General features: G+C 45.6%; 1 protein-coding gene across 7 annotated transcripts in view; it reads left to right on the forward strand.

Moving 5' to 3' along the window:
* The window catches only part of rnf19b (ring finger protein 19B), a 158106-nt gene that overhangs the window by 113483 nt on the left and 19376 nt on the right, over positions 1-25247 (forward strand). For 2 of the 7 annotated variants that reach the window (XM_063034035.1, XM_063034032.1), the window contains exons 2-3: positions 8122-8532; positions 21910-22211. In XM_063034035.1, coding sequence (XP_062890105.1) covers positions 8296-8532; positions 21910-22211 — 539 coding nt within the window. In that variant the 5' untranslated portion in view covers positions 8122-8295. Of the gene's footprint in view, positions 1-7879; positions 8021-8041; positions 8533-21909; positions 22212-25247 lie in introns of those variants that run through there. The other 5 variants (XM_063034034.1, XM_063034033.1, XM_063034038.1 and 2 more) reach the window with 5 other exon arrangements.

Here is a 25247-nt window from a genome sequence, read left to right on the forward strand (position 1 = left end):
AGGTACAGGAGCCTAAAGGCACACACTCAGTGATTCAGGACCAGCTTCTTCCCCTCTGCCATCAGATTCCTGAATAGACATTGAACCCATGAACACCACCTCACTACTTTTTATTTCTGTTTTTTTTTACATTACTTATTTCAACTATTTAATAGACATACATATACTTACTGCAATTCAGTTCTATTCTCTGTAATTGTTTATCATGTATTTCATTGTACTGCTGCGTAAAGTTTGTGATTCTGAAATACTGAATGATTTTAACCTACTAGGCAATTTGTTACTCTGAATTTTAAACCGGACTTAATCAAATAAACAGATAAATCACAAGCTGCTATTATCTGTAAACTTGATTCTGATATGTGTCTCTATTGTGCACTGAGAGCGTGAAGGGGGCACAGGGAGCAGGGAATCAAGGTTGGGAAAAGGGGAGGGAGCAGGAAGCACCAGAGAGACATTCTGTAATCACAAACAAGTGAAAATCTGCAGATGCTGGAAGTCCGAGCAACACACACAAAACGCTGGAGGAACAAGGGTTTCGGGCCGAAAAGTTGACTCTAATTTTTTCCATAGATGCTGCCTGGCCTGCTGAGTTCCTCCAGCACTTTGTGTGTGTTGCTCGGACATTCTGTAATGATCAATAAATCAATTGTTTAGAATCAAATGACCTTGCCTGCACCCGTGTCACCCCGCGTCCTGGCACTCCTCCTCTGCAGTGGTCCCACACCCCTCCCGCAGTGCTCCACCCTCGCCACTCCCAATATCCTTTGCTCCTGCCAGAGTTACGAACTTGCTCTCCACTGCACGTTGACAAATACAGTACTGTGCAAAAGTCTTAGGCACCCTAACTACACAGCATATATGTGCCAAAGACTTCTGCACAGTACTGTACCTGAATATACACTCAGAAAGCGATTTGTTAAAGCTGGCCTCTTTGATCGTTAACATTGAATGTACCTGGGTAGGAAGGGAGAGAGTGACTAAGCCCCAAAGATTTAGGTTTGACCCCTTTCTATTTTCACTCTCTACCTCTTTTTGTAGAATGTATTACAGGGCCACATGCTGGAATTCTCCGCTGTGTGAAAGTGTGGGGAGAGAAGCTTCGATCCCAAACACAGGAAAGTCTGCAGATGCTGGAAATCCGAGCAACACACACAAAATGCTGGAGGAACTCAGCAGGCCAGGCAGCAGAGCAAACAGTTGATATTTTGGGCCGAGACCTGAAATATCCACTGTTTACTCTTTTCCATAGATGCTGCCTGACCTGCTGAGTTCCTCCAGCATTTTGTGTGCGTTGATTGGAGGTAGAAGGTCGCTTGCTCTTGCAAAAGCCTAGAATCGTGTGTCTGTGTTTTTTTTAATTAGCCTGGCCTATTTATACACCTCCACACCTCAGCTCTCATACAAAGTGCAAACTATGCAAAGCGCTCACAAAAAGGTAACGCTGTCCTCCCCTTAATTCCTTTGCAAAAATAAAAAGTGAGGGGCAGATCCATGTCATGTGGCTTGCAACTATGGTTATGATAGATTTGTATTCATTGTAAAAACGAATAAAATGTAGACTATTGCATGTCATCTGCAAAGAAATATAGGTATAGATTTTCTTTGAATTCAAATAGTTTAAATGAATTTATTGTAAATAATTTTAAAGAAATAACTGTAGAAACAAAATGTAGTGCAATGGCTTTCAACAGATAAACCTCTAAGTATCTAATTTGAAGTATGTGTGGGTGGTAGGTTTGAGAAAGGAGGAGGTTGGAATGAATGTTGTATGAAGACATAGGTAGGTCAAAATACTGTTGGGGGTGTTGGTTAGGAGTCACCTGTATCAATATGTGACTTAATATTATGCACATTTTTATATCAAAATAAAGTTTATTTGTAATAAAAATTATTTTGTGCAGATTTTGCTACGTAAAGCAATTTATAACAAGAACAGTGTGATGTTAGCCTTTATCTCAAAAGAGCTATGCATGAACGTTGGAAGATTCGTTAAAGGTGTAGGTGTAAAACTCTAGTCAGACTCCCCTTCTGAGTAATGCACTTGGTTCTGGGCACTTTATCTCAGTATGTATGTGTTTGAGTGGAGGCACCACAAATTTATTGGAAAAGACCATAGCAGAAAGGTTATGTACATGAAGCTTGAATTGAAAGATTAAGAGGTGGTCTGATTGAAGTTTTGAATGATTAAAGAGGAATTAGAGTAAATTTTAAAATGTTGGAAAAATTGAAGATAAATGTGGTGTCAGAAATCGCTTCCTCACAGGCGGAGTGGTAATCTGGGACTTTGTACCAAAAGAAATCGCAAAACATACATTGATGAATATAAAGATATTAGGGTTTATAAAATCAAAGTGCTTCTTTGGGGTCAAGGAACAAATCAGCTGTGACTTCTAAAGGCGCAACATCAGAAATAAGCAACACCTTTTATCAATTTTATTATCAACTGCTGATTTCTATCTGAGGCTTACTTAACCTGTGTTGGACAGAGATCACACTCGAGCTACTATAGTATGCAGTTTGTATACTGCATAGATAGTTTGATAATAAACATACTTCAAACTTTGAACCTTGGCAAGTTTCAAAATGTATATAATAAACTGCTATAAAAGACCATTATCAAATTATGAAATCCACTATTTTATCACCCTGGAGGTGAAATAATTCATCTTGTACTTGGAGATGTTGCTTCATTTAATTAAAACTTCAGTGCAGTGATAAGCGTTCACGATTTGATACATTTGTATGCTAACCTGTGCTCTTCTTCTTAAGTCCATCACCCCTACAGGGGCATAGGCCATTGATAGCACCTCGCTGGACTCCTCTGTCCTTGGCCAATAGAAGGTTGATTGCCCCCTGTGGATTCCACTTTCACCTCACAGCTTCTTGTCTTCGAGCTGAAGATCCTTCCTCTCCCAGGAATGATATCTATGCAGCTTTTGTTGGTATTTCTAAAGCTCAAGGTGTTTTAGGGCTCTACTATCTCAATACCCATGACTGCATGGCTAGGCATAGCTCAAATACCATCTAAAATTTGCTGACGATACAACCATTGTTGGTCGAATCTCAGGTGGAGACGAGGAGGCGTACAGGAGTGAGATATGTCAACTAGTGGGAGTAGTGTCGCAGCAACAACCTGGCACTCAATGTCAGTAAGACGTAAGAACTGATTGTGGACTTCAGGAAGGGTAAGACAAAGGAACACATACCAATCCTCATAGAGGGATCAGAAGTGGAGAGACTGAGCAGCTTCAAGTTCCCGGGTGTCAAAATCTCTGAGGATCTAACCTGGTTCCAACATATCGATGTAGTTATAAAGAAGGCAAGACAGCGACTATACTTTATTAGGAGTTTGAAGAGATTTGGCATGTCAACAAATACACTCAAAAACTTCTATAGTTGTACCATGGAGAGCATTCTGACAGGCTGCATCACTGTCTGGCATGGAGGGGCTACTGCACAGGACCGAAAGAAGCTGTGGAAGGTTGTAAATCTAGTCAGCTCCATCTTGGGTACTGGCCTACAAAGTATCCAGGACATCTTCAGGGAGTGGTATTTTAGAAAGGCAGCGTCTATTATTTAGGACCTCCAGCACCCAGGGCATGCCCTTTTCTCACTGTTACCATCAGTAGGAGGTACAGAAGCCTGAAGGCACACACTCAGCGATTCAGGAACAGCTTCTTCCCCTCTGCCATCCGATTCCTAAACAGACATTGAACCTGTGAACACTACCTCACTTTTTTAATATATACTATTTGTTTTTGCATGATTTTTAATCTATTCAATGTACGTATACTGCACTTTATTTATTTATTTATTTATTTATTTTCTCTGCTAGATTATGTATTGCTTTGAACTGCTGCTGCTAAGTTAACAAATTTCATGACACATGCTGGTGATAATAAACCTGATTCTGATTTTGAGATGGAGCTGACTAACTTTACAACTTTCTGTAGCCTCTTTTGATCCTGCGTAGTAATCCCCCCGTACCAGACAGTGATGCAGCCAGTCAAAACGCTGTTTACGGTACACCTACAGAAGTTTTCCAATGTTTTAGCTGACAAACCAAATCTGTTCAAACTCCTATAGTTGCTGTCTTGCCTGCTTTATAGCTGCATTGATATGTTGGGACCAGGTTAGATCCTCAGAGATCTTGACACCCAAGAGTTTGAAATTGCTCACTCTCTCCACTTCTGATCCCTCTATGAGGATTGGTTTGTGTTCCCTCGTTTTACCCTCTGGAAGTGTACAATCAGCTCTTTTGCTTTCCTGACATTGAGTGCAAGGTTGTTACCACAACACCATTCATAGGGAGCAGAGCAGTGGGCTAAGCACACACCCCTGAGGTCAGCGGGGAGGAGATATTATCACCAATCCACACGGATTGTGGTCTTCTGGTCAGGAACTCGAGGATCCAATTACAGAGGGAGGTACAGAGGCCCAGATCCTGTAACTTATCGGTCTGGATTGTGGGAATGATGGTGTTAAACACTGAGCTATCGTCAACGAACGGCTTCCTGACATAGGTGTTTGTATTGTCCAGGTGATCTCAAAGTCTCTTCACACAGCCTTAGATCACCTGGACAATACAAACCACTCTCTCTTTGCACTACTTATCTCAAATTTCTTTATGTGCGTGTGTGTATATATACATATAATTTTCAATTTTATATGGGTGGGGGGTGGTGGAGATACATTTCTACCAAAGGAGGGGTAAGGTGCTCCTTTCCTCCGTTAGCTTGCAGGTTGCCCTTGGGCAAGGTGTAGCACCTGCTTAACCCCCCGATCAGGGTCATCTGAAGCCATGGGAGCAGGTGGTGGATGGTCGTTCGAGCAGATGGTGCAGATCACAAATCCTGGTTATGCGACCACTGACGCCAGGCAGACAATCTCTGAAGGGTACTGATAATGGCTGGGGTCATCTATCTTGTAAAGACATTGCCCAGGAGAAGGCAATGGCAATTTGCCAAGAAAAATCAGGGTCAAAAGCCATGAACTTTATTATTATGTATTGCAATGTACTGCTGTAGCAAAACAAAAAAAAATCATGACATACGCCAGTGATGTTAATTCCGATTCTGATTCTGATCTGTTTCCCCTTGTTATCAATCTTGGAAAGCTGGCTGGCGGTGTCGTGGCACCTGCACCAGACTTCGGGGCGAGCGGCCCTGGGTTTGAATCCGGCCGGCGCCTCGCACGCTTTCCGTCCGTGCTGTGTTGAGAAGCAGCAAGGTTACCGCCTGATGCGCCACGAGGGGCGGAAAGGAACGACTGTCGACCTCTGAGCCAGGGCACATCGGCCTTTCCTATTCGAACTATCGTTTTATCTGTTGGTGCTGCTGCCTGTTCTGGTCACTTTCTGTTTGTCCTTTGCCTGGAGGTTCACAAAGGGTTGAATTTAAATCATATTAAAGCAATTTGCTGTATTAATAGCCAACTTAAGCAGACCCAATCTTTCCTCACCACAGGATGACTGTGCTGTAGCCTCAGGACGTACAATACTCACCGTCTCATTTCCCTCCCTCCCTTAAATGACATCAGCAGAGGTCATGGTCTCAACATGTGGTGGGTTGCAAAGAAAACCCACGTCCTCTTCATAAGCGGTGCAGTGAGAAAATGCACTCTGGCAATTGGTTAGTCCGGATATGACAAGCCACTTCATTGTGCGAGTTTGTGGGGGGAATGTGCACGTATACTCCTCGGCCCCACACAAGTGGCCTAGGACACTTTAATTCAGTTTCTCATTCACCACTAGTTGGTTCGATGCCCTTCTGGGAAATCAGTATTTTTAAAATATTCTCTAAAATATTAAATGTTTAAGCACTTGTACAAAGAAATAAAGTTTTCAGTGTTTTACTGACACGGACTGGAACTCTGTGCTGAGTTCTAATCTTTGACGGGCCGCCAGTCGCACTCGGCTGGGGCAAACAAGTGAAGGAAAGGATGAGTAATTTCTGAGGAAGCCGGTGTGGAGAAGCCTGTGAATTCCCGTCGGCTGGGCCATCGGCTAATCGGGGCAGCCATTTATTCGGGGCAAAGAACGAAAACTTTTATTTGCTGCACGGTGCTGCTTTAATTGGGACAGGAGGCTGTCGCCGTCAGACGCTACACCTTGCTGAGAGCGAAACAGTTTTCAAAGTAGTGCCAGATGAGTGTGTTTGTGTTCAAAAGGCAGGTAAGACAATTCAGAACTGTTTTGTTCACTGCGGTTTCAAGTATTCAGGCTTGGAGATGCCAGAAACAGCCGTTAGACATTATGAAGCAAACAGTTTCTAAACAGGCAACACACATCAAAGTTGCTGGTGAACGCAGCAGGCCAGGCAGCATCTGTAGGAAGTCTAGTCCTGACGAAGGGTCTCGGCCTGAAACGTCGACTGCACCTCTTCCTACAGATGCTGCCTGGCCTGCTGCGTTCACCAGCAACTTTGATGTGTGTTGCCTGTTTAGAAACTGTTTGCTTCATAATGTCTAACGGATGTGTGTTGCTTGAATTTCCAGCATCTGCAGAATTCCTGTTGTTTTAGTTTTTAAACAGCATCGGTTAGGTGTGCTTTTTAGGTTATCAATTTGGGCCGACAGACGCTGATTCAAAAAAAAAGTGATTTTTGATCATTGTCTTTTTTGACTTTATGCAAGGAGGTAACGGAGGCAGCCTGTTATCGGTACTAGGGGTCTGCACTGATTTTGTTCATTTCCAGTCAACAGAAAGGACACAGCTGCGATGAATTCTTCTGTCAATAGCTATTAGGGATTAATACACAATTTTGTAATGGTTGGCATCCGTCTGTCTCGGAGGACAATGGGTGGTGCTGATCATCATCACAAGCCTGGGTGGAAGGTATGGAGATCCTGAGATGCCCAGTCCCCCTCTCGGCCTCACCAGTGTAGTCCAAAGGAAAGATTATGAAGCAAAACGTTTGGCAGCAGCTCGGCTTCGGGAGGGGCCGGGAGGATGTTCAGTGACGTCCAGCCGCCTTAGGGGCGCCACTCCAGATTAGCTGCCTGGGCTTTGTCCCTCCCGAGGCTGCCCACAAGGCAGTGGGGTCATTTGTCCATAGCTGGGGATCTGGTTCAGCACCAGCAGGGTGTGTCCACACACCGGTGGGCCTGTGTGCTCCGTGTGCAAGGGCCAGACCTCCTCCCCATTCTCTGTAGTTCGGCCCGAGTCCGAAAGGAGTTCAGTTTCCGTGTGTCACCAGAGAGGAGGCACTACGTGAGGCTTGCTGTTGGAGAGGCTGTGTACTGGTAGGGAGAGACTTCACATTCAGCTCTCCTTTCCACAAGACTGCGAGCCGGCGGTGGAAGCTGAAAGTGAGAGCGACAAGCACTAACTACCCACTACCCCACCAGACTAGACGCGTCGCAACCACCATTCTGACAAATTTATAATACTGTAGTAATATTGGTAGTGTTCTCATTTATAATGTATTTCATTTAAATTCATAATTTGGTCCCTAGTTAAATGATAGTTTGCCTTTTTTTAATACTTTTTTTTAATTGCCATGAAACTTAGCTGATGGGCAACCGCTTAATTGGGCCAAAATGTACTGATCCCTATGTGTCCCAGTTAGCCCGGAATCCACTGGGTTTATGTAAAATAATGTATTGTTATTTTTCTAAGATGAGCGCACAGCAGCAATATAATCCCCACAACGAAAAGTGTATTTAAACAAATCCTAAAGGCAGAGTTCCGCAGATTTTACCACTCAGTGTGTCCTTCCCGGTTACTGCGGTTGCACAAGGGTTAAAATGATTCACCGACCAACAAGCCAAAATGAAAGTCAAACATCTGTGCGACGCCGAAACCCTTGAAACTGTAAACGAGATCTTTTTCCCAAACACAAGTGGGCTGGCTGGCTGGGCGTTAAATATCACTCGATCAAACGCAGGCTGCTGTCTCACTGTGCCGCGTTTGTCAGCCGTCAACACAGGGTGCAGAAGGGAGCCCGAAATGAACAAATTATTGACCATGACGCACTTCCCGACCCACACGCCGCTCACTCGGGGTTAGGAGCGGTAGGTGAGGCGCTTTGAGCATGCTCTGTCAAGATTGTGTGATGACACAACTGGTGAACCTGAGTGAAAACCAACTCGCTCACCCCCCTCTGTTTTATGTTGCAGCCTCGACTAGGGAGAGAGAGAAGACTGACTCCAGATGCAGGAACTGCTGAACGAGATAGACAGGGGGGAGCTTCCCGGAGGTACTCTCTGCATCTAGCCGTACCGGCTGCCCCGCACTGCCCATGGTGACCGGAGCTGCGTAGCGGACCCAGGAGAACGCGTTCCGAACGAACAATGCGGTCCCATCCTCCCCGCTCCCCGGCGAACGCACCCCCCAATCCCAAGTGTCCTGCAAAGAGAAGGAGGATTTCTTTCCATGGCATGTTTCATGGAAAGTCGAGAGGAAAACAGAAGCAGGAAGTGTCCATCTCCAGTACCGAGAGCATCCATGCAGAGGTGACGGAGCCCGACAGAAAACCACAGGTGACCGACAGTCAGACAACCTTGACATCTTCAGATTCGGCGAAGAAGGTTCGATTCTAATTACCGTTCAATGTAGACGGACGCCTAGCCGCGTTCCAGCACTTTTTTTTGTGCTCCGGTTAATTATTAGCGCCGTTCAAAAATCTGATCAAACTAATAAGGGAATTCGAAAACTTAAGATAATTGGTGCGTTGGCCTGATTGCCTTGTGTTGCCATAATAATTATATATATAACGCCGCTGTCGGCAAGGTAGGTTCCCGTCCCCACCCGTGATCGCGTGGGTTTCCTCCGGGCGTACCCGTTGGTAGGTTAATTGGTCATTGTAAATTGCCCCGTGATTAGGGTAGGGTTGAACTGGGGGCAGAGCGCGGTTCAAAGGCTTATTCTGCACTGTATCTTAATAACTAAACAATGTCCTGAAAGGCCTGAATCTGCTCCTATGTCTTACAATCGCAGTGAACGAGAGAATGCTTGCAGGTACCTAACGCCAGCACGTCTGTGTTGAGACCTTGTTACGCTGATACATAGAAATCCGACGTGCCCTTTGGTAAATAAATGTCCACCCAACCCCCCCATACCCGGTGATCACAGCAAAGTAATGACCAGAAAAATAGTACAGAAAAGTCTAAGACCATCATAAGCTTCTGTTAGGCTGAGTGGCGTAGTGGTTAGCACAACGCTTTACAGTACCAGTGACGCCAGTTCAAATCCCGCCGCTGCCTGTAAGGAGTTTGTATGTTCTCCCCGTGACCGCGTTGAGTTTCATCTGTGTTCCCCTCTCAGCCCAAAGACCTGCTGGTTGGCAGGTTAATTGGTTGTTGTAAATTGTCCGGTGATTAGGCTGGAACCGGGTATCTCAATAAACAAATGAATTTCGAGGATTAATCTTTCTTCCTAGCGGTGTAACGGGCAGCAATGAAGGTCCTTCGTCTCTGCCAGTGTTCCGTGTTCTGGGCTTCCTTCATCCTGTCAGTAGCTTCCTCTCAGTTTTCACGACTGTCAGCCATGCAGGTCCTGGGTTGAGACTCACACTGTCACATGCAGAAGTAGAAGGGTTCTTCATTGCTGTTTCTGTAACAATTTTGTTTGACCAGTCAGGATAGTTAGGACTGAACCCCCAAACCGGAAGGACTGGTGGCCCACTCTTAGTCTGGCCTCTACCCTTTGACCTGTTTGGCATGGGTGACCCGACCAATAGCTAAAGCATAAAGCCCTGACTCCAGCCAACATAGTTCTCCAGGTCACTGAGGCACGCAAGCCTCCTAACCACTGAAGAAGGATGTCAGCCTGAAACATCGATTGTTTATTAATTTCCATAGATTCTGCCTGACCTGCTGAGTTCCTCCAGCACTTTGGTGATGGTTGTGGTCCTCTTGGAGGTCTAGGATTATTCATAACTGTCGTGTACTGAGTTGTTACCCAATAGGAACTTGGTCCAGCCCTTTTCAGCAGGTATCATGCCAGATAGTAAACGTTATCAAAATATATTTCTGCCACCTTTGATCTACTGAAATCGGAGAATAAGTCAAGTGAATATTCCAAAGTGCAGAGCTGTGAATTGGATACACCACCCTATTGTGAAAGCTCGGCAACAATCATTATAACTCTCTGGTAAATCAAGAATTGTCCAAGCTCAAAATGGGCAATTTTTACTACCTTTTTATAAGAAAAAGCAAGTCACTGCGACAAGTGTTTTTCAAAGAGGTATTAACCTGTTTGGCAAAGCTGAAGACGCGGTCTTTTTCATGTTTAAGATTTGTGTTAGTCCAGTTGCACGTTAGATAGATCTTTTGGAACGTTTTTTTTTCCCCGAAACCTTCATTATGAAAGATCTACACTAAACATCAGAAAATCCTTATCTTGTAAATAGCACATGATCACAAAATGCCACCGTCATTTCCTGGCAAAGCACTAAATTCTCTTGGGTGTTGTACCTTTCATGTGTGAATGGTTCATGTTAACACTGTTTTTTAGAAGTAGGAGAAAAAGGCGGTTTTGCGCATATCAGTCCATCTCTGTGCTCTCAGTGGTTCTGTTTCTGTGAGGACATTGGAGTCCCTTGACCGTTTATACAGCCTGCTTTACAGGCCAATCAGTAACCAGTTGCATTCTTCCTTTCTCTTAACCTTTTCCGTACTAACTTCTTGAAGTTTGAATTGTTCTAACTTTGAATCAATTTTGCCAGTTCCTTTTATAATCTAACAGCACTACTTGGATCATTTCTAGAGCCTTAAGGTTTTTAACCCTGGAACACCTGGTTCAGTGAATAAATGGTTTTACATTTGGCCTCTCTGAATGTGTCCATTTGTAGCTGACTATAGTTCACCTATCACCTTTCAGCCAGCTTCTTTCCCCTCCCCCCGCCTTTTTATTCTGGTGTCTTCCCCCTTCGTTTGGTCTCAGCCCCTCTATCTCCCTCCTTGTCACCATCTTTCATCCCCTTTCCAGCTCCCTTTATCTCCATCCATCCTATCCCATTTTTCTCGCCCCCTTTCTCACTCCTTCTATCTCCCTCCTTCCCACCCCCATCTCTTATCCTCCCTGTCTCTCTCCCTATCTTCCTCCTTCCCACCATCTCTCATTCCACCTTCCTACCCTCATCTCTCATCCCCCTTTCTCTCGCCATCTCCCTCCTTCCCAACCCCATCTCTCAGCTCCCCTTTTTCTCTCCCATCTGTCATCTCTCCTTCCTACCCTCAACTCTTGTCCTCTCCTTTCTCTCTCTATATCCCTCCTTCCCACTCCCATCTCTCATCCCCCTTTCTCTCTCCCTCCTTCCCACTCCCATCTCTCATCCCCTTTCCTCTCTCTCTATCTCCCTCCTTCCCACTCCCATCTCTCATCCCCCCTTTCTCTCTCCCTCCTTCCCACTCCCATTTCTCATTGCACCTTGCCACCCCCATACCTTATCCCCCCTTTCTCACTCCCTGTCTCCCTCCTTCCCACCTCCCATCTCTCATCCCCCCTTTCTCACTCCCTCTATCTTCCTCCTTCCCACTTCCACCTCCCATCCCCCCTTTCTCACTCCCTCCATCTCCCTCCTTCCCACCTCCCATCCCCCCTTTCTCACTCCCTCCATCTCCCTCCTTCCCACGTCCCATCCCCCCTTTCTCACTCCCTCCATCTCCCTCCTTCACACCTCCCATCCCCCCTTTCTCACTCCCTCCATCTCCCTCCTTCCCACGTCCCATCCCCCCTTTCTCACTCCCTCTATCTCCCTCCTTCCCACCTCCCATCCCCCCTTTCTCACTCCCTCTATCTCCCTCCTTCCCACCTCCCATCCCCCCTTTCTCACTCCCTCCATCTCCCTCCTTCCCACCCCCACGCTTTTTGCTTGTCTTTGCCATTCTCCCTACCCATGATTTAGATATTCAAAATATGAGGCCAGACTTGCCTTATGGAATGCATTGACTGTTGATAACCTGCGTTTAACAAGATTGCCCAGAGAGTACCATGTAAATGAGCAGATTATCTGTTTTAAAGATTTTGACTGAGTTATTTTGCATTTGTCAGGACGGGGATAAATTGTTGTTCTTCTCTGAAGTAGTGTGCTGACATCTCGTACGCACACTTTGGAAAACAGGAAACAGGTCCAGAACTTGGCACCTCTTAAATTCCAGTGGTTCTTCAGCACTACAATGGCATGCCAGCACAATTCTTTTAAAGCCAAGGTCAAGTTTATTGCTGTAAGCCCAAGTACATATTCACAGGTGCAGTGGCAAGCTTATTTGAAGCAAAATCTGGGGCACACTGCAACATATAAGCAGCATTCAAACAAGAAAAAGACATAAATAAGTTGTTGCAAGAAACTACACAATTAGAACAAAATAAAACAGTTCATTTTAGGTCGAAGTGTTGACAATGCAACACACACAAAGTGCTGGAGGAACTCAGCAAGTCGGGCAGCATCAAGGAGAATGTGTAAACAATCGATGTTTCGGGGCTAGACCCTTCTCCAGGACTGGGAAGGAAGGGGGGAGGTGCCAGAATAAGAACATGGGGAGAGGAGAAGGAGGTGAGGTGTGAAGCCAGGCGGGTGAGAAAGGTCAAGGGCTGGAGAAGGAGGAATCTGAAGGGAGAGAAGAGGGGACCATAGGAGAAATGGAAGGAGGAGGGGACCCAGGGGGCAGAGATAGATAGGCAGAGGAGAAGAATGTTGCTAAGCTGTAGTGATGAGGATTGTGCTGATTGGCTCAAGAACCAAATGAATGAAGGGAAGTAGCTGTTCTTGAACCTGGTGGTACGGGACTTAAAGACCGCTGTACCTCCTTCCAGTGGTAGCTGTGAAAAGATGTCATGGTATGACTGGTGGAATCCGGAGGCAGTGCCTTCTGTAGAGACCACTGACAATGGGGGGTGGGGGGTGGGGCGGCACCACTGTAGCATAACCGTTAGCGTGACGCTATTACAGCTCGGGGCGTTTCGGAGTTCAATTCCTGCACCGTTCTGTAAGGAGTTTCCTCCCCTTGGAATGAGAGGGTTTTCCCTGGGTGCTCCAGTTTCCCTCCACAGTCCAAAGACCTATCAGGTAGGTTAACTTGTCATTGGAAAATCGTCCCATGACTAGGTTAGGGTTAACCAGGGTTGCTGGGCTAGCATGGCTCGAAGAGCCTGAAGGGCCTATATACCATGCTGTATCGCTAGGTAATAAATGTCCAAGTTCCTGGAATGGGACTTGAACCAACAGTTAACGGATTCTCAGAGGGTTGTTATAAACTGAATTATAAATCGCAATAAAGAATTAAGGCTACAGCAGTACAAAAACAAAGGAATCCACCTTGCAGTTGTCTTGGAATCCAGTAGCTTTCCCTCAGTCTGCGATAGATCAGAGAGTCAAACCACACGTCCGTCTTTGCATGGATTTGCTCCTGACGTGATGCTGAGATACATCCTAGGATGTGCTGGGACACATCATCAGTGATGTAACCTGGGGTCACTGGGGTGTGTCAGCCTTTCAAAACCAGATACTCACACCCAGGTAACCCAGCCAGGGTTGATCAGCCCTTGGCTTGTATCCTAGCAGCATTGGTCTGCAGGTCACACCTCTTGATCCATAGCCATCTGGAGGCTCGCTCAGCAGTCTCCATGACGGTCCTGATGGCTCTTTTCTTTGCAGCTCCCATAATGCCGAGGAGAGAGTAGGCTCTTTAGGGCGTGCAGCCAGCAAAACCGCTAAACCCCACCTCTATAGGCTGGCATCGTGCCCTCCACCCCTCTCTCTGGCGCTGCTTCACCAGCTCCTGGTGTTCAAGAGCCTCCTCAATCCAGTCTCCCCAAGGAACTGCCGGCCCTACCATGACCACCTGCTTTGAGGTTTCTGACAGAATGACCATGTCAGGCCTCAGGGATGATGATGCGATGGAGTCAGGGAACTTTAATTGCTTGCCAAGATCGACTTTCAGTTGCCAGTCAGACGTCGTGGTGAGCAAGCCTGCAGGTTATCTGGGCTGAGGATGTGGTTGGTCACCCGCGTTGACAAAGGCTGTAAAGCTCTGCGGGTCGGCGGAGGTGCTTACTGTTGTTAATGGCCGAGGAAATATTTTCCACCAGTTTTCCACACTGGGCATGGTGCCAGCAGTAGAGGCCTTCTCCCTGGGCTTTTAGGCAATGAAGATTTTGCATAAATGCAAATAGGATACAGCAATACTAAAGGGCTTAACAACGGAATCCACCTAGATAGTATCTTGCCTTGAGTATGGTGTAGATCAGAGTCTGACCACAAATTTGTCTGTGAATGGAATTGCTCCTGTGACTATCTGAACAGTGATCTGTTGGCACCTGTGCTGTTAGGAGGAAGAAAGCAGCAATCGGGGCCGTGCAGGCAATAGGAAGGTGAACTGGGATCGACGTGCTCCTAAATCTAGAGTCAGTGTTTTGGATAGCTTGTGATTCCCTTTCACCAATTCTTACTGCTGAGGTTTGAGGACACAGAAATTGTACCCGTGAGAATTAGGCAACAAAGGCAGGGAAGCAGCAAAAATCTGTCATTAGCAAGTAATGAAGGTGAATGCGTCTATAGTTAAGGTGCATTCGTGCTACAGGCTGAAACAAAACCTTTGAAATATACTTTAATTCAATTATTTACATATAAATCATAATAAATTGGTCAGGATTTAGTAAATTCCATATAGTGTTTGTACCTTGAATTTCTACTTTTTTAATCACTTATTATTTGGAAAGTTTTTTTTCCTGAAATACACATCAGTGATATCTTGCTATCCAACTGTAAGAACAGTTGAAAGTCATTGGCTTTTTTTTCCCTTAGGACTTTATTTCCTAGAGTGTAGGAGAGTGAATGGAGGTTTGATAGAGGTATATAAAATCATGAGGGGTATAGAGAGGGTAAATGAAAGCAGGCTTTTTTCCAAGGAGGTTGGGTGGGTCTACAACTAGAGGTCATGGGTTAAGGGTGAAAGGTGAAATGTTTAAGGAGAAAATGAGGGGGAACTTATTCATTCAGAGAAGGTTGGGAGTGTGGAATGAGTTGCCAGCAGATGTGGGTTCGATTTCAGCATTTAAGGGAAATTTGGAGGGGTACAGAGGGCTCTGGTCTGGATACAAGTCAATGGGACTAGGCCAAAGAGCCTGTTTCTGTGCTGTCGTGTACTATGACTGACTGCACACCACAGGCGTTTGATTTGCTGAACAGCAGGCAGAGAGTTTGCTGTCATTCCTGCAAGTTCCTCTCACCGTTCTGGCATTGCACTCTTTCCATGTGGTAATTTAACACCTTTCTCTGCCGTGCTGTCAGCCCTTTTAACACCACCTACCCTTTTTTGCTCGTTCCACTCCCTGCTGCTTTCAGAACTGCTGCACCGAACTTCTGTTTATTGTCAGATTGATGTAGGTCACTGTTCTGGTAGATTCCATGGTTATTGAAAAACAATTCTGTCATTTTCTTTGGTTCCTTGTCATTTATATGCTGAGCGAACTAAAAATGCAGAACATGGTGGGCATGCTGTCTCACACCGGAATGTGTGGCAGCTCTTGCGGGCTGCCCCCAGCACACCCTTGGGTTGCTAACGCAAACGATGCATTTCACTGAATGTACCTACCTGCAGTACCGTGTAAACATCTCAGGCACATGTATGTAGCTAGGGCTTTTGCACAGTGCTGTATTTCTCAACTTGAAGCAGAGAGCGAGTTTATAAACCTGGTGGGAGCAAAGAATGTTTGGAATGGAGGGGGACGGAGTGCCGTGGAAGGGGTGTGGGACAGATGGCAGAGAAGGGGTGCCAGGGGTGGGGCTTGGTGTGGGTGCAGACACACCCAGCTCTGAGACACCAAGTCATTTGATCATTGCAGAATGTCTCTCAAGTGTTTCCCACTCCCTCCCCGCTCCCTTCCCCTTTTCCCAACCATGATACATGGAGCTTAGAAAAAAAGAGGGCTATGGGTAACCCTAGGTAATTTCTAAGGTAAGGACATGCTCGGCACAGCATTGTGGGCCGAAGGGCCTGTATTGCACTGTAGGTTTTCTATGTTTCTATGATTCGCCTCTCCCTGACCCCTTCCCACTCTCAGTCCACAATAGAGACCCTAGTTAGATATATGCGCCTAAGACTGCATCTGTGATAAATAAATCTGAATCTGAAAAAAAAAAGATCTATTGCACTCTGTGGACTCTTTATTAGGTACACGTCAATTAATGTGAATATCTAATCAGCCAATCATGTGGCAGCAACTCAGTGCAGAAAAGCATGCAGACTTGGTCTGGAGGTTTGGTTCGTGTTCAGACAATAGAATGTAGACTCTCAGAATGGAGAAGAAATGTGATCTAAGTGACTTTGACCATGGGATGATTGTTGGTGCCAGATGGGGTGGTTTGAGTATCTCAGACACTGCAGAGCTCCTGGGATTTTCACACACAACGGCAGAGTTTACAGACGTTGGTCGGCGGGGAGGGGGGGAACATCTGGGGGTGAAAAGACCTTGTTAATGAGAGAGGTCAGAGGAGAATGGACAGTGTGGCCCAAGCTGACAAGAAGGTGACTGTAACTCAGATAACTGCACGTTACGACAGTGGTGTGCAGAAGAGCACCTCTGAATGCACAACACATTGAACATTGAAGTGGATGGGCTACGGCAGTAGGAGACCACACTGGATTCCACTTCTGTACCTAATAAAGTGGCCCAGTAAGTGACACATACCTGTGCCATTTGTCAAGTCAGCTGCCTTGGAGGACACCCGGCTGATTTCATTATAGATCAACCTTTTGGTAGCTGGTGTTTCTGGCTGATGACCAAAATTTTGAGTTGAATTTCATTCGATCACCTCCATTCACAATATTTTCATTTTCATAAGACTCAGACTTGTCATCAGTAAGTCATCCAGGCACAGGAAACTAGAGAGTTCTTCATCATTTGAGACAGCAGTTGGCAAGATACCAGGTCCCGTAGCCTGCGGTGGTTTAGAGGACAATCATGGTTTGCCTGTTTGCAGCAGAGCGATGACTGTGCAGAGCTTAGCATTTTGAGAGCATTCTTTGCAGAAATAACACGAAGTAGGAAAGCAGCAGGTGGCCCAGCATTTGTGGAATCCAGGCATGAAATCTATGTGCAGATATGGTCCTACGACTGTAGGAGCAGAATTAGGCCACTCGTCCCATCGAGTCTGCTCTGCTATCCCATTGTGGCCGGTTTATCATCCCTCTCAATGTCATTCTCCTGCCTCTTTCTCCTCCCCCCCAGTAACCTTTGACACTCTTACTAATCAAGAACCTATCAACCTCCTCTTTAAATATACCCAATGACTTGACCTCCACAGACGTCTGTGACAATGAATTCCACAGATTCAGCACTCTCTGTCTAAAGAAATTCCTCCTCATCTCTGTTCTAAATGGACATCCCACTCTGAAGCTGTGCCCTCTGATCCTAGACTCCGCCACTATAGGAAACATCCTCTCCACATCTACTCTATATTTTCAATATTCTATGGGTTTCAGTGAGCCTCCCCCACCATTCTTCTAAACGCCAGTGAGTACAGGCCCAGAGCCATCAAACATTCCTTGTACATTAACCCTTTCATTCCTGGAAATATTCTTGGGCTGAATGGAAATTTGTTTTTAAGGATCTCTGACATTATTTCCTCCTGCTTTTTAAAATATACCCTCATCTTTCCGAATTGATCGGAGATCGCTGGTGTTGAAAGTTAGATGAATGGATTGGCTTAAAATTTAATCTGTACATCATTGCAACCTTGCTGGGTATTAACAAGCGGGCATTGGTTAGCCTTGGATTTAAAACTATTTCAACTTTAGAAAGCATATAAAGCTCAAAATAAATTTATTATCAAAGTACATATGTGTCACCATATTAAGACCCTGACTTTCATTGTTTTGTGGTTAGTTAGTTCCTCTTCGCGTCTTATGGTGCATCCGGTGTCAGCAGCTGGCCGGATTCGAACCCGGGACCATTCGCCTCGAAGTCCGGTGCAGATGCCACTACACCATAGCCAGGCAAACTTGATAAATCTACAGAGTAATACCATCACAGCATCAATGAAAGACTGCCTTAGCGTTCAACCAGACTGCAGAAGACAGCGTATCAAGTCCAGTCAGATAGGGTTCCCACTCTGCCTTTCGGGTGGTGCTTCCTCAAAGTTCAATTATTTCAGAAAATTAGTTCAGTGGAATGTTTATATTTGTTATATGGTTAAGTACGTGTTAGAATTTTGGAAACGGTTCAGCTTACACAAGACTTTTGTGCTGAATTTGAAAGATGTCTGCCAAGTTACATCAAAACCACCTGACGTGAGAGCTGTTGTTTTGTGACAGGAGTTCAGCGCAAGACAATAGAAGTTACTTCCCAGTGGCCAAGCATTTTAATTCCAGTTCCCATTCCTGTTTCGACACGTCGGTCCTTGGCCTCCTCGTGTGCCAAGATGAGGTCTCCCTCAGCGTGGGGGAGCAACACTTTGTATTCATTCCATCTGCGTAACCTGCAACCCGATGGCATGAACATTGATTTCTCCTTGTAGTTAAAAAAAATTTTCCCCCCCTTTCCCCCTCTTCTATTCCCCACTCTGGCGTCTTGCCTCTTCTCACCTGCCTATCACTTCCCCCTGGGTCCCCTCCTCTTTCCCATTCTCCTATGGTCATCCTTCTCTCCTATCAGATTCCTTCTTCACCAGCCCTTTACTTTTCTCCACCCGCCTGGCTTCACCCATCACTTTCCTGCTATCCTCCTTTCCCTCCCCTCACCTTTTCATTCTGGTGTCTCCCTCCTTCCTTCCCAGTCCTCAAGAAGGGTCTCAGTCTGAAACGTCGACTGTTTATTCATTTCCATGGATGCTGCCTGATCTGCTGAGTTCCTCCAGCATTTTGTGCGCGTTGCTTTGGATTTCCAGCACTTGCAGAATTTCCTGTGTTTAAAATGTACTATTATTTACAAAGATAATTAGTGCAAAACAAGGGTTCATGGGTTTATGGGATGTCCAGAAAACTGATGGTGGAGGGAAAGAAATGGTACCTAAAATATTAAGTGTGAGTCTTCAGACTCCTGTACTGGGATAATGAGAAGAGGGCATTGTGAGAATTCTTCGTGACGCACTGTATCGTGAAGAAGTCGTCGATGGTGGAGAGGGTTGTGCTTTTGATGGAGCTGGCTGAGTGTACAAAACTCTGCAGCCTGGTGTGATCCTGTGAACTGGAGTTTCCGTACCAGGTCATGATATAGCCAGACAGGTGGCTCTCCACCATACATCCGTAGACATTTTCAGCTGTGTTTGGTGACTTGCCAAGTCTCCTGAAGCCCCTGCTGAAGTAAGGCTGTGGGTGTGGTTGTGTCAATGTGTTGGGCACAAGACACCCAGTAACTTTTCCACCACTGACACCTCAAAGAGGACTGCTGTGTCCTCCGAACTTTCCCTTCCTGGTCCACGATCAATTCCTTGGTCTTTGCTGACATTGAGTGCAGAGTTATTGTTGCAACCCCACTCAACCAGCTGATCTCTCTCACTCCTGCGAGCCTCATTGCCATCATCTGGGATTCTGTCAACGACAGTGATGTCATCAGTGAATTTACAGGTAAGGGGTTCCCAATCTGGGGTCCACGGGCCCCCTTGCTTAACAGTATTGGTCCATGGCATGAGAAGGTTGGGAACCACTGTTATGGCTGGTGTTTGAGCTTTGGCTAGCCACACAGTCATGGGTGTAGGGAGAGTAGAGCCGTGGGCTAAGCACACATCCCTGAGGTGTGCCGGTGTTTTTTGTCAGCAAAGAGGAGGTGTTATTACCGACCTGCACAGACCGTGGTCTCCCAAGAAGAAAGATGAGGATCCGGTTGCAGGGGGAGTTACAGAGGCTCAGGTTTTGAAGCTTGTTGATTAGTACTGAGGTAGCCATACACCTTTAATTAGTTCCCTACAGCAGTTCAAATCCAGACTTTGACTGTGCGCAACAAAAACTGTTTTGCTGTTTCAATTGGAGCCCCACCACCCTGCTGCTATCAGGAAGGAGGTACAGTAGCCTCAGGACTCTCACCACCAGGTTCAGGAACAGTTATCACCCCTCAGCCATCAGCTCTTGAACTAAAGGGGATAACTTCTCTCAACTTCACTTGCCCCATCATTGCAACATTCCCACAACAAATGGGCTCACCTTCAAGGGCTCTTCATCTGATGTTCCTGATATTTATTGCTTATTTATTTATTATTATTATTTCTTCTTTTGTATTTGCACTGTTTGTTGTCTTCTGCACTCTGGTTGAAGGCCTTAGTTGGGTGGACTTTCATTGATTCTGTTATGGTTATTATTCTATAGACTTATTGAGTATGCCCGCAAGAATATGTATCTCAGGGTTGTATATAGTGACACATATATACTTTGATAATAAATTTATTTTGAACTTTACTATAGTATCAAACCAGTGCACAACTACAGGAGACTAGTTATGCCCTAGAACCTGTGATTCTTTTCTCTTTAGTCTGTCAAGAGTTTCAAAGTTCAAAGTATATATTGTCATCAAAATACATATATGTCATCATATGTAACCCCGAGATTCATTTTCCTGTGGGCATACTCAGCAAATCTATAGAATAGTACCTATAACAGGATCAATGAAAGATCAACTAGAGTGCAGAAGACAACAAACTGTGCAAATGCAAATATAAATAAATGGCAATAATTAACGAGAACATGAGATAATCAGATGAAAAGTCCTTAAAGTGAAATCATCGGTTGTGGGAAACATCTCAATGATGGGGCAAGTGAGTGTAATTATCCCCTTTTATTCAAGAGCCTGATGGTGGAGAGGTAGTAACTGTTCTTGAACCTGGTAGTTTGAGTCCTGAGGCTCCTGTTCCTTCTCCCTGATGGTAGTAGCGAGAAAGGAGCATGGCCTGGGCCTGGGTGGTGGAGATCTCTGATGATGGATGTTGCTTTCCTACAACAGTATTTCATGTCTAACTCCTTCAGCCACAGCATATGGTCTAGTTCTACACTCATGGTCCCATTCCTCTCTGTTTTAAAGCCCCCGATAGAGTCATAGAAGAGGACAGCACAGAAACAGGCCTTTTGGCCCATCTGGTCCATGCCAGACCGTTTAAACTGCCTACTCCCATCAACCTGCACCCTCCATATCCCCAACATCCACGTACCTCAATTATTACTGCATAATCAAGTGAAGTGTTGGTGCGTGGCCAAGTGGTTAAGGTGTTTGTTTAGTGACCTGAAGGTTGCTAGTTCGAGCCTTGGCTGAGGCAGCATGTTGTGTCCTTGAGCAAGGCACTTAATCACACAGTGCTCTGCGATGACACGGGTGCCAAGCTGTATGGGTCTTAATGCCCTTCCCGTGGTCAACATCGGTGGCGTGGAGAGGGGAGACTTGCAGCATGGGCAGCTGCTGGTCTTCCATACAACCTTGCCCAGGCCTGTGCCCTGGAAATCTTCCAAGGTGCAAGTCCATGGTCTCATGAGGCTAACAGATGCCTATTAATCAAGTGAAGGTGTTATCAAAGACACAGCTCGGGTTTTGACAGTAGAGGAACAGATTTGAAAGGCGGTGATGGGAGTGCCTTAGGTGGATGAGTTCAAGTACCATGGTTTCAGTCTAGCTGAGAGGGTGATGGAATGAAGATAAACAGGTACGGAAACCGAGCTTGTAGCAAAAGTGAGGGTGATGCTGTTTCTTCTGTTTGCAAAACAACAGATCCCACGCCGTATGTAATGCTAATAAATCTGATTCTGAAAGAAAGTTAGATAAAATTAATTAAAAATGTTCCCATTTGGATCATAATCATCTATGGCTCATTTACCAAAAATGTTGCCACACTGAAAATAATGGAAGATAAAGTTTTAAATCTAGAATTCTTCTGCTCCATTGGCTTAATTCTGCTCTGATCGGTCTACTTACTAATTAAGGCATCAGAGAGACTAGATAACAGAAACAACTTTAACCTGAATCCAATGGTTTCTCCTCTTCAGGCACCATCTGGTTTTCTAGAATGTCCCCTGTGCCTGGTGCGGCACCCGTTCGAGAACGTGCCCAAGATTATGACGTGCCATCACCGCTCCTGCCTTGACTGTTTGCGCCAGTACCTGCGGATCGAGATTACGGAGAGCCGCGTGAACATTAGCTGCCCGGAGTGCTCAGAGCGGCTGAACCCGCACGATATTCGAATGATCCTGAACGACCAGGCACTGATGGAGAAGTACGAAGAGTTTATGCTACGCCGGTACTTGGCTTCAGACCCTGACTGTCGATGGTGTCCGGCACCAGACTGCGGGTATGTAGAATCTTTTTTTTTAAAAGGAATCTTGTGATTTATTTACTTATTGAAGTACAGCACTGGATAGGCCCTTCGAGCGTCCTGCGAACTCCCACGCTACTGTGGGCCCATGGTTGCTGTTTAACTGACTGTACGATCTTCTTGCTCCAACTGCTCAACCAAAGTAGGTCCTGGATTTGGACTACAGCACGCCCAGAGTTTGTTAACCACAAAGCTCTTCTTTGCTACACCACTGCATAATTGTATTTGTCATTTCGAGTTCTTCCATCTCACGGTCACTGAGTGTAACGGCGATACAGTAAATTGCATGGTGGCTGAGCAATCTGTCGGTTGGGATTGAGGTGCAGTACCAGAATCGAGACCGACAGCGATTCTGCGGGACTGCTGGCAGTCGGGGAAGGCAAAGGAGAGTCTAGGGCCGAATTTCCCGGTTCCTGCAGGACCTCAGGGTGGACCGGGCGGGTGGCATGCACGGACTTACCTGGCGGTTGAACTAAATGAGCAAGAGAATGAGTATCCTCAGAAACTGAATTTATCTTCCATGGGCTGTGCGGATGAGTATAAAGCCTGTCAGACGAAATGCTGACTAAAACCATCAGGTTGATGGGAGAATGAGAACAGTGAGGGACATTGAAGGGTTGTCGTTACAGTTGATTCAATAATTAACAGCACATTACAGGCCCTTCGGCCCACAGCTTTGTGCCGACCATGTAATCTAGGGCCAGGGCTTCTGAGCATTTTTTTATGCCATGAACCTACAGCATTAAGCAAGGGGTCTGTGGAACCCTGGGGTCAGGGGCAATAGATTGTGTTCCTTGTAGGTTTCCTCACTGGGGTCTGGTCAAACTGCCTCGAAAGAGTTTTTGAGAATGGAGGGTCCTATTGCTCTGTCTCATGTTAAAATTGGCCACATTGAGTGGTCCTGTGTAGGGTATCCTAGGACCTCACTGAAAGGCAAGATCTCTGAGGATTGAGGAATTGATCATTATCTGAGCTACAGTAGGTACACAATGGAAGAGGTGGAGGCGTTACTCACGGCCGAAGAGTGAGGAGGAATTATTTGTTTATGCTCAACATAAACACAAGTACTTGAAGTTGGCTTTAGAGCAATGACATGGGAGGGAGCATAAGGAGAAGGATAGATGGCTCCAATTGAAGAACTTGGTCAAAGGCTGCCGTATGTTCTTTGTCAGCAGTTGAACGCCCAGCCCAGTGGCACAGTGGTTAGCGTGAAGCATTACAACAACAACGATCAGCAGTTGGAGCTTAATTCCTGCCCCTGCCTGTAAGAGAACGTTTATACATTCTCCCTATCGCCATGTAGGTTTCCTCCCACATTCCAGAGATATACCGGTTAGGGTCAGAAGGTTGTGGGAGTGCTACATTGGCGCCGGAATCGTGATGACACTCACGGGCTGCCCCCAGCACATCCTCCGACTGCCGGTCGTTAGTGCAATGATACATTTCACTGTGTGGTTTGAGACATTACCACCCAGCTACACAATTTAGATTGGCTTTTTTTGAAAAGCTGTAGAAAGAGGTGTGTACAGAATTGTTTGATAGTCTATATTTATTAAAATTGGATTAGGATGAATCATGAGAACTGGGTCATGAATCACAACTGGTGTTTACCTGAAGCTCGATTCACTTGTGTGTGAAAACCCAATTGGTTCCTTGGGAAATTTTACTTTTCCCAGACACTGAACTGCCTAAATTTGAGTCATCTCTGTCTAAATTACATCCCACAAATATTTTATTACAAGGAATTGATGATTGGTTTCTTTCGGGGTGACACAGCAGCGTAGCAGTTAGTGCAATGCTTTTAGCAGCAGCTGAAACATTCAAAGATTCAGAAGTGCGTTTATTATCAATGAATGTAGAAGTTATACAACCTCGAGATTCGTCTGCTTGCAGGCAGCCGCAAAGCAAGGAGCCCGAAAGAACCCAATTATAAAAAATAAGACCAACCCCCTGTGCCCACAGAGAACGAGGAATAAAAAAACAAATCATGCAAACAACAGATGGGAGCAACAACAATGACATTTCGAACCAAATTGAGTCTTTGGATCAGGATTCAATTCCCGCCACTGCCTGTCAGGAATGTGCGTGTTCTTCCCGTGACCGTGTGGGTTTTCTCTGGGTGCTCCGGTCGCCCCCCCCCCCAGCACATTCCAAATACGTACGGGTCAGGGTTTGTGAGCTGAGGGCGTGTTATGTTGCCACTGGAAACGGGACGACACTTGCAGACTGTCTCAGCACACCCTCAGTGCATGTGCCACGTTTCACTCCGTGCTTTGGTGTTTTAATGCAAAGCTAATCTTATCTCTCTGTAGGCAGCTACACCAGTTCAGACTGAATAGATCTCAGGTACACTGCTCTTGATATTAAATCACACAGTTTTAAAAATATCGTCAGCAACACACATCACACCAATTCAGTATTTAAATAGTTAAAACTATTAAGTACACACTTGAATTATCCAGATTAAGTGTTACACATTTGTGTTTTGATTACAGTTGATAAAATCAGGCCCAGAATATCCATGCACGGTGATTGAATGAACTAAGTTTAGTTTGTATATGTGTTTATTTATAAGATAATTACTAAACGTTCCCTTGGTGAGGATGAAAGATAAAATCCAGAAAGGTACCAGAGAGTAAATGGTGTGAAGAAGCACTGTAGATCAGAACACCCTTTCAAGCTGGGTTACCCTAGGAAAAGATGCGTGCAGGATATGTGTCACTAAACACCTGGCAAACTACATTCTGCACCTTGTGTCTACCTCGAAGTTGATTTTAAATACAGTTAATTGGACCATAGGTTAAATAGGGCAGCCGCTTATTTGGGACAACGCTTAAAGAACAAAAGCTAATCGGGAAGGTAGCCGGGATTCCCTCTGTTTATTTGGGACATGATGCTGCTCAATAGGGATGGGAGACTGTAGCTGGGCAGTCAACTGGCATCAGTCGTGTGCACTTGTGTGGCCACTAGACACCACACCGTGCTTAGAGCAAAGTTTTTAAATAGCCTCAG

The sequence above is a fragment of the Mobula hypostoma genome, chromosome 26, assembly GCF_963921235.1.
Source record: "Mobula hypostoma chromosome 26, sMobHyp1.1, whole genome shotgun sequence".
NCBI classification, from domain to species: domain Eukaryota; kingdom Metazoa; phylum Chordata; class Chondrichthyes; order Myliobatiformes; family Myliobatidae; genus Mobula; species Mobula hypostoma.